Genomic DNA, 10,673 nt, shown 5'->3' on the forward strand with positions numbered 1-10,673 from the left:
TACTATCCCATTTGATCCTCACAGCCGCCTATGGGGGTAAAGTTTCTATTAACCTCAATTCTATACACAAAAATATAAACCCAAGGCAAGATTTAAGGTCATGAGACTGTTCAAGGTCACAAGAGTAAATGAAGATTTGAAGTGAAACCTCCTAAATTCAAATCTACTTTCTATTGCATATGTCCTCCATTTCTTAGGACAATAAAACATAAGACTGACCAAATATGATGTTTTATCCACATTTAATGTTAGAAATTCATGGTATCGTTTGCTCTAGATTTAACATTTTCATTTACCAAGTCCTTTACACACTGAAATCAAGATTTCACTATGAAGGAAAAAGCCAAGTGAGAATAGTGAGCATAACAACTAATGTAAACAAATAATTTCAGCTAAGTAGACTGGTCTCCACCAGGAAAGGCATTTACCCTAGAAGGGTAAATGATAACTCATCAAGGGGCAGAAATATAATACTGAAGCTTTTATTTACATTAGTTTTCAAAAGTCTCATCTCTTTTATATCTCTGTTTGCTTATAATCTATATATCAGTACTGCATAAATAAAACATTTAATATTCATTTATTTCAATAAGGATGCACAAGGCAAATGTCTGGAGATGACTCAGAAAATAATCCTTAGCATATGTTTCTCAATAGAATTATAAAATTTTTGGAAGAGAATCACATCTTAAAGGTCACCTCACTTAAGCAATAATTTGAGGATCCATGATAAACTGATTTGGCCCAAGGTAATACATCCATTCAGTGACACTTTATTTGAAAACTTACAAAGATAACAACATAAGAAAAAAATAACTGATGGAAAGCACTAGGGTCTTTCCAGTGATTCTGCTATGACTTAGTCTTCCCAAAGATTCCAAAATCTCCCCAAAGTAGCAACAATCAATAAATGTTTGTTGGAAATGAGTACACTGACAAATCTCACACAGCAATAATCAATCACTAAATTGTATCACACATTCCAATGGCTTCAGGTTAGACTGCAACGAACTCTCCACACTACGTTCTGCTTCTGGAGAACCTCAAGCGCATGGAATCAAAGTTACAAAGTCATATTCAATGCTGAGACACAATCAAATTTTTACGACTTTTAACTAGTAATGTTTTAAAATAGAAGTATGTTTAAAAAGCAGACAAACCTCACAGGGAAAGCAGTAAACTAATACACATGAAAAAATACACAATTGCTGTTAAAGTGCAAGTTAATATAATAGTATGATAGAAATTTCTTGCCGCTATCAGACTGGCAGATATTAAGAAGTTCAGTAACACCAGGGTTGGCAAGAATATAGTGAAACAGGGACTTCATAACACTTTTGGTAGAAGTACATATATAATTTTTTGTAGGCCAATATCTATCAAAATTTCAAAAAACATTCTCTTTAATTTGGTAATTTCAATTCCAGGAATTTAAGCTATGGATATAAATAACCAATGTTTAATGTTTAAGGTTAGTCACTGCAACACTGTGATAACAATAAAAAAAGAACACAGATTATTTAATTATGGTAATGTTCAACATGTATTGATAAAGAAAAATTGTCCTCAATATATTAAATTAAAATGGAAATTGCAGAAGAATGTGTATTTGAGTTTCTAAGAATACACAAGACACTATTATTAACTCCTCTGGGGAGTGACTGGAGGGAATAAAGGCAGAAAAGGGCTTTTACTTTTCCCTTGAAACTTCCTATAGCTTTATATATTTTGCCTTGAGCATTGCTTTTATAGTTTAAAAAAATCTTTAAATGAAGAGTGTTGAAGACAGTTTTGTTACTTGCAGAATTTAAAATCAATGCAGTTTTCAATGGAATACTATGCAGTTTTTAAAATACAGTAACTGTGTGTGTATTCCACATGAAAAATATTAAGTGAAAGAAGCAAGTTTTAGTATATAAGCTTGACACTATTCTTCCAAAACCAGTACATATCATATAGAAAAATTCCGTAAGTATACATTCCCAAACCGTTAACCCAGGAAAACGTAGTACTGAAGTACAGGGCATGTGACACAGTTTCCATCTTTTGCTCTCTCTTCTTTTGCACTGTTCTAATTTTTCACAATTAGAATGTATTCATGAGTTGCTTGGGTGATTATATCTTGTCAAGCTTCTAGAATGAGCATGTATCAGTTTGGAGTCACAAACAAACAAAAGTACATATGTACTTTTATTACTTCAAAATATCATATATTTTAAACACACATATGAAAAAGCAAATTAAAGAAAAGGAAATCACAAATTAAAATATGCCTATTTTATACAATCATATATCATAAAAATACAATTCCCAAGCTAGGCCATTCATTCTATTGTATCTGGTAATAATTCTTGTAAGTGTCCATATTAAAAGGCATTATTGTTGTTGGCCAATGTGACAGACTCAGGTTATTTCCTTAGGAGTAAAAACATGAAATCAGACATCAGCACAAAAAACTACTAGATCTCCCAAAAAAGGACAAGGAAGGCCTTCAAAAAAACACATTAGAGAAATCATAAAAGTGAGTAACATAAAAGTGAGGAGAAATAGACAAATACATTAATAGATCCCAAGCTAACTACGTTGCAGAAATAAAGATAAATGTAGATGAACAAACTTGAACCCAAAATATGTCTAAAATATAATTCATTCTCAACTTTCAAAAAATTATAATACATTAAAATATTTTTCATTTGGGACAGTATTTAATTTAAAACCTGCAAAAATTTTGGCGGGAAGATTTTTTAATAAAAAGCTCACAGTCAGGGAGAGTATAGGTCAAGTGGTAGAGTGTATGCTTAGCATGCACAAGGCCCTGGGTTCAATCTCCAGTACCTCTTCCAAAAATAAACAAATAAATAAACCTAACTACCTCCCTCTACCAAAAAAAAAAAAAAAAAAAAACCCCACAAAAGATCACAGTCACATTTAGGCTGAAACCAGAGAATCAAAACTCAGCGGTGTGCAGAAACATAAGGCAATCAACCCTTCATCATAGTGATTAGCTTTACTATAATGAAAAAAAGCATGTGATTTGGACTCTAATATAAGGTTTAGAACATGGCGAAATGTTAAATGTTTCAGACATGCTAAGTTTAGCTAATGCTGCACAACACAGTGTCTCTCTAGGAGATTCCCAATGTGTCTTATATTTTAAAAAGTCACCCCAACATTACTCCAACTTATCTGAACATACAGTCCTTATTTCAAGAACTGCTTACAAGTACATATAGCTCATGGAACAAAACACAGTTTAGGAAATGCTGATATAAGAAAAACAGCATGGGCTCTAGAATCAAAGACTTCACTGCAGCTTACTAGCTGTGTGATCCTAGGAAAGTTCCCTCATTTCCCTGTGCCTCAGTTTTCTATCTTTAAAAGGAAAATTACCACTACCTACCCAAGTGCTTGATACATAAAAGATGCTCAACAAATTTAACAGCCTAATTTTTCACATGGTTTCTACATTGGCTTATGTCAGCAATGAAGGTTTAAGGAATCTATTTTTTTTACACCATCTTGAAATCGATGCTCAGGTTTTACAGTATGGTATCAGTCATATCCAAAATAAACACTTCAATCTGGCTAAGTAAACCTTGTTGAAAAAGTTGTTACTTTAAACATTTATGGAATATAAGGAATCAGGAGACATTCTTAGAAAGCCTAAATAAAATTAAAATGAGGTTCTACTCTTAGTTAATCAACATACAAAGAACAGTAACACCCCACCCCTATTAGGAAGCAGCATAAACTGGTTGACCAAAAAGTCCTTATTTTTTGACAAAGATAGGTAAGACTTGCTTGTTACTCTCAAGAAGTCTAGTCAGGGATTCAGAAAGGAGGAGATAAAAGATCAACAACTACTGACTGAGTAGCCATTTAAGCACGAGGGACTAGTCTAGGCCCTGGGTAAATAAAACAATCAACACCCTAGTGATGCCTATACTCCAGACGGGGATACAGACAGACATACCAGACAGCAGTCAGTAATAAAAAGAAATATAAAGCCGTGGTAAGGAGTTGGAAAAAGATGGGGAAGTGCTGTTTTAGATAAAATAGTCAAGGAAGGCCTCTGGGAGAGGTGACAAGTGTCTAGAACTGAATGAAAACAAAGCACATTTTAGCTTACCAGTGCCTCTGCAGGCTTGAAATAAGTGGTATTTTCTATTTTAATTTTATACGAACACTGTTCAGAAGAGCATGATCCACAGGTAGACACAGAAATCACTAGGGGCCATAGTATGCAACAAGAAACTGGGTGGTACCACAGTAAATGACAGCACCCAAAGTTCCCACTGCTTCACAGGTCACATTTATAATATGTTTTGGTCATATGCACTAAGAAGTTAGCTTTTGCTATTACAATTACCTGCCATCTAGGTTCAATTTAGACATCTCCCAAGATAAGGGAGCACAAGAAGAAAAGGTAATGCATTTAATAAAAACTCTTTAAAAGAAATAAATGAAAGTGGGAACGCTCAAGAGTCTTCATGGCCACCAACCTCAGGGAGTTAGGAAGACTGATCCTCCCTATCTCAACATCTCCAAACTGTTGTCCTATTAGACCACTAACTCTTCCTCAATACTATATAATGCCTCCTATTTTCTCCCTCCAACAACACTACCACACATTCCAATATGTAAAAGTATATCTTATTACATGAATGTAAGCTAAGTTGGTAAGTAATGTCTCTAAGAAATGACCAAAATCTCCCAAACTGTTTCTTTACAGTAATTTCTTATAGTAAAATTGCTTCTTAACATACTAGATTTTACATTAGGTGTTCCTTTTGAAATATTCATCTCTTGGGTGTATCATTCAGTTCCCAAAATACAATTCATTCAACAAATTGGTTTTGTGGGCCAAGCATTGTATTAATTGCTAGGTATCAAGAATATGGAAAGACTAAACAAGCTCTTTTTGGCTAGTCAATACAAGAGACAAACATGGAAATAAACATTCAGGTACCATGCATATGTACAAAGTGCTATTGTACATATTCTAAGTGAAAGAATCATCTCATTCCATCTTCTGGAATCAGAAACTGCTCTAAGAGACTTAATATTAGAGCAAGCTCTTAAAGGACAAAGAAGGAGATGGGGAAGGGAGGACCCTGGGGTTAACCAGGTAGACTGAGAGATGAATAATGGGGTGAAGGTAGATTCCCCCCCTCAAAAAGTGGGAAGTTGGGCATCTCCAGACACAAAAAGGCTTTACATGCCAGATTAATTAGTCTGAATTTTATGGCCTTTGAAGATCATTGAAGAATTTTAGGGAATAAAGGGAATAACAAGATTATAATTTAGAAAGAAGATCAAAATGGATTGTAGTTTAGACCAGTCAGAAGGCAAGAGAGATTAGTGAAGAGCTGCTGCAACAGGACATTATGAAGCCTGAACCAAGACAGCAACAAGAAAAACAGTTAAAACCATAGGTTATGTGCAAGGTGTCAAAAGAACACAAACAACTAAGAGGTAATCTACCCAGTAAAATCGAAAAAAGCTTCACAGACAAGGTGACATTTGCCCTGGACTCTAAAGAAGGAAAATCTGCCATACAGAAAATGAGAGAAAAGGACAGAACGGCACAATGAAAGGGAAAAACATAGATCTTGTTAAAGCAGTAATTCTATCCTTTTGGAGATCAGTCACTTGGGAAATATTTACTGAAAGCCTAACATGTGCTTGAATCTTGAAGAATCAAATGAAAATTAAGATCATCTTTCCCAAAATAATGCACCTGGAAATTCACAGGCAAAATTTTAATCACAAGAGTAAGTGATGTCACACTTTGTTCCATGGACTCCAAGTAAAGTATTCCTGGATAAGTAAGAGGAGGAGGAGTGGGGTGATGGGATTGGCTAGGTAAGAGCTGAAAAGCAACCTGGGGGCAAGGCTGTGAAGACTTGTTATTCCAAGAAATCTGGATAACTCAGACAGTTCTGGGGGCTTTGTTTTTTAGAGATTGTTTTATTTAGTCCACACAACAATGTATTTACATAGAGAACAGTAAGTACTATTATTATTACATTTGCAAATGGAAAACTAACGTTTAAAGAAAGTAACAAGCTCATCAAGGTCAGATAGTTGGTTTAAATGGTGAAATCAGTAGGCCTATCTGACTTAACCCTTTGTACTCACAATCACTAATCTAGTGAGAACTGATATACATGCAGTATTTACCTACTTTAACATTTAAAAATGTACAAAGTCACTGTCAGTCCAGAACTAAAAGTGTTTCATAAACAAGGTTTATTCATAAAACTACTTTCCCTGGTATTCCCAAAGTATAATCATTCACCCAATAATTTCAAATTTGTTAATAAAGTCTACTTAAAAAGTCTTCAAAATTTGTGTTACAAATGGAACCACCAGTTGGAAAACTTCAGAAATCTTGGTTCCCAAAATACAGCAAGAACTTGAGAGGATATCATCAATTTTTCAGTAAAACAAAGAAAGACTGTTTTCTGGAGTTAATCTTATCCACACTGTCTGGCAGACAATGTTTTTAGAAAAGGAACTGAGGGAGAGGAAAAAAAAAAACCAAAAAACGAAACCCATATCCCATAGTCAATGAATACAAATCTTTCCTGAATACAATTTGATCTAAATATCATTTTCTTGGTAACTGTTACTTATGAAGTTTCATTTTGATCATCTTCACAAACTTCCGAAAATTGAAAACATGCCCAGAACGAAACAAGCTTCTCTATCCTTTCATATGTTAGTTTATTTCTTGATTTGGTGCAATTCCAAAGGCAGATCCATTTCTTTTAAGTGCTACAAGAGATGGAGAGAATATGGTCCCAGCCTGCTGCAGGATCTAGTTGGCACAATGTAAGTCTCTAAGACAATAGCTCTACAATAAACACATGATGAAAATACTTTTGTGGCAGTTAAGCATCCCAGAGAGCACAGGTCAGGCCTTTATGACAATATAATACCACTATCTCTTTTTACACATTCATTAGGTGCTCCTAGAGGGCAGGTTCCCATCTCCGCCACTCATTGCAATGTCAAGCACAGACACAAATCAGTAGATGAATAACTTATTCTGCCTTGCAAATGTGAAACCAAAAGCTGTTCAATCAAATTTGGATGGTGAAATACCCATACCTCATCACAAAATTTATACATTTTTTCCTGTGTCTGGTGTATCTGGGCTACAAGAAAAATATGACAAAAATATTGTGAAAAATATTGTGAAGAGGTGAATATAAACTTTCGGTTCTACTGTTCACATAAAGCCTTACAAGATAAAGGTCAGAAAACAAAATATAATCTCACGGTCACAGTTTGCCCAAGGTTATCAGCTAATAAGTTGTAGAGTCACAATTAAGAACCAACTAACTCCCAATCCAATGTGCTTTCTATCACAACATACTGTCACAAGTACTCATTTTATTTCATTTATTAGTGCAAAAAATGTTTTGGGAAATTTTTAGGCCAAAAAAACTTCATAAAGTAGACAAATTACAAATGTACTTTCTTTTTAAAGTATTTCAGTGCTCTCAAATCTACAGGTGTCACTAAGACTAAGACATTAAAATAAAATTGCAGCTGCAAGCACTAAGCATAAAGCAGGATATATATAAGGTATCCTCTGACAAGCTTCAAGTTGTCTGGTTAAAACCATTCTTTTCATCCTTCTTAGGAAGACAACTCAGGCTTAAAAGGCTTACCCAAAACCCATGGTTCTGTTCTCCTCCCTCACTAATCCTGGTCCAATCAGCTCCCTCTTTTCCCAAAGCACTGTTTTCCTTTTCGTCTCTACCTTGGGCACTAGAATGCCCCCTCCCTCCCCGAAATTTCCGACTCATTTTTAACCCTTCAGCCTTCAGCAGCAGGGCCTTCCCAGACCACCCAATCTAAAGTGCCCTCTCCCAGTTACTTCTAAGTATATATTACAACCTATAGTTAACCTTTAAATTTATTTTTACTAGTTAACAGTGGTTCCCATTAGGCGTCCCCTCACCAGTGTCTCTACAACGTCCCCTTTCCCATCATTATCAAAACTGCATTGGCAATCCTGTTATTTCTACTATCCCCTTCCAACTGTATGCTCATCAAGGGTAGGTGCCATCTTATTCATGTTTCCTCAGCACTTGATATTGTCTGGCACCATCCTATGAAGTCAGTAAAAGTTTGTAGAATAAATATATGTAGCAAATGTTCACTGCTAGTGAAGACGCAAAGAACACCTTAGTACTTCATAGGGCAGGGAAAGGTTGCAGGTTGTAGACATAAAAAAAACTGGAGTGATACAATGTTATGGAAAAGATCAGCAAGGACAAAATTCATTCAAAGAGATTGCTTCTGGCTCAGCAGAGAAGAGGGAGAAGAGCAATCAATCAAGTCAATTTTTGATTCTCCTCCGGACCAATACAACAAATTGTCCCCCAAAATTGTAACTTTGGAACACCGCAATTTATTCAGAACACTCAACTACTCATTAAGAGCTCAAGTGCCAACACACTACGATTGTTTTGCACTAAGGTGCACCAGGTGAGAAGCAAAGGGGTGGCTCCAACACCTGATTAGAACAAACAAGCAAACGTAGAAATAATAATAGCACATCTTTAAATTTATAAAGAAAAATCTCGGAGTGATCAGGGAAACTAAACATACCAAGAAATATGTAATCATAGGTTAGGACCCACTATGGCACAGAAATGGTCACAGAACTGCCAAAAGAGACCACACTCCACGTCTTTCCCAATCCTCTTCTACTCAAAGACCCTAATAACCACCACAAGGATCATAAGACTTATTTCTGGCAGCACAATTCTCAAAGGAATATAGAAGAGGCGAAAGAACAGCTTAAATGTCTGGGGGGTGAGGGGGAGGCAGCAACAACCAACCAACCAGCTTCACAATTCTTAAACAGAAAGCCCTAGACGCCTTTCAAAGCCAACTGTCACATCTTCTAGAGGCCCAGAAGACGTTGACTCCGAAGATAAGTCTCTGGCCCCATCATATATCTCCGAATTATTCAGGAAAACACAAGCTCTCCCATTTAGAGATCTGCATTCTACTCAAAAAAGGATCATCTGGCAGGAACGAGCAATAAATCCCTCAGGAGGCAATGGCGCTCCTACCACCCGGCCGGGGGGACAGGCAACGACGAAAGGGCACGGCCCCTCCAGGGAGCCGCCGGCGCCCTGCGAGCTTTCAGTCTGACCCAGCGCAACCTGCTCTGGCGGTGGCCAAAGTCGGGCAGTGGCGAAGGGGGGCCAGCGGTCGAGCTTCCGAGCTGGGCCTTCCCGGCCCGGGGGCGCGGCGAGACACAGAGGTGGCGCCTTTCAGTCCGGCCCCGGCTGCAGCAACGGATCCGGGGCCTCTTCCCTGACTTCCCCGCCCCGCCGCCCTCAGCCAGCCAGTCCGCCCCTCACCTGGCAGAAGCTCCGGCAGTAGTTCAAAGATGAGACCTCCGACACCTCCTGCTCCCTCAGCTCTGTCTCCAGCTGCCACAGACACGGTCGCAGTCCCGAGGCTCCCGGCGCCGGAGATGAGGGGCTGTGACCCCGAGCCATGGACTCAGTCTCGGGTCCGTCTGCGGCTCCGGCGGGAGCCGGAGCCTCAGCCCCAGCCCCGGCGGCGGCGGCGGCGTCTCCCTTTCCGTCCGCCATCTTCCCACGGCCCAGCAGCGCGTAGGCAACCAAGCCACGTGACTCAGCCCTGGCCCCGCCCCCGGCCGACCGCGCGTGGTGACGCACAACTGGGCGACGCTGGCGCCCGCCGGAATCCGTCACTGGGACTCGGGATGCTCCTCCCCTCCACGGCCTCCCGGGCGGCCGCCCTGGCAACAACCTGGCAACAGCTGGCCAGGGTTTCCTTCCCAGTGCAGTCCTTACAGACCTTTTAAAGTCGTGAGGGTCACCCAGCCGAACATACCTGCGGACACAATCTGAATATGAGGGAATAACATTTGAGCTGCGATATGAAGAACGAGAGAAATGTAGCCCTGAGAAGAGCCATCCCCAATAGAAGGAAAATAAGCAAGTGTTCTGAGGTCGAAATGAAGACTAGCTCCATGGGAACGTGGTTTATAACAGAGAGGGCATTACAAGTCAGTAGGAGAAGGATGGACTCTTCAGTAAATGGCGCAGGAACATTTTTTTTTTCCTTGTGGATTGGATTTTTACTTCAAACCTTATCCAAAAATAAATGCTGGATGGATTAAGGAAAATATAAAATGTCTTTACGATATCAGAATAAAGAATTTCTTAAATAAGATCCAAAAAGCACAAACAATAAGGCAAAATTTAGGTAAAGCAGATTTACTGCATTAAAATTTAATTCTCCGATAACAAGTTTTTTTTTTTAATTTAAGTACAGTCAGTTACAATGTGTCAATTTCTGATGTACAGCATAATATCCCAGTCATGCATATACATACATATATTTGTTTTCATATTCTTTTTCATTAAAGATTACAAGCTGTTGAATATAGTTCCCCATGCTATACAGAAGAAATTTGTTTTTTATCAATTTTTATATTTAGTGGTTAACATCTGCAAATCTCAGACTCCCAGATTTATCCCTTCCCACCCCTTTCCCCTGGTAACCATAGGATTATTTAGTATGTCTGCAAATCTGTTCCTGTTTTGTAGATGAGTCCATTAGTGTCATTTTGTAATATCTATTCCACATATGAGTGACATCATATGATA

General features: G+C 38.1%; 1 protein-coding gene across 1 annotated transcript in view; it reads right to left on the reverse strand.

The window, feature by feature from the left end:
- The window catches only part of RLF (RLF zinc finger), a 71,725-nt gene extending 62,071 nt beyond the window's left edge, over positions 1–9,654 (reverse strand). The window contains exon 1 of the mRNA XM_072974689.1: positions 9,393–9,654. Within this exon, the coding sequence (XP_072830790.1) occupies positions 9,393–9,629 (237 nt within the window). The 5' untranslated portion in view covers positions 9,630–9,654. The remainder of the gene's footprint in view (positions 1–9,392) is intronic.
- Positions 9,655–10,673: the final 1,019 nt, after the last annotated feature.

This window comes from Vicugna pacos, chromosome 13 (genome assembly GCF_048564905.1).
Source record: "Vicugna pacos chromosome 13, VicPac4, whole genome shotgun sequence".
In the NCBI taxonomy this organism is placed as follows: domain Eukaryota; kingdom Metazoa; phylum Chordata; class Mammalia; order Artiodactyla; family Camelidae; genus Vicugna; species Vicugna pacos.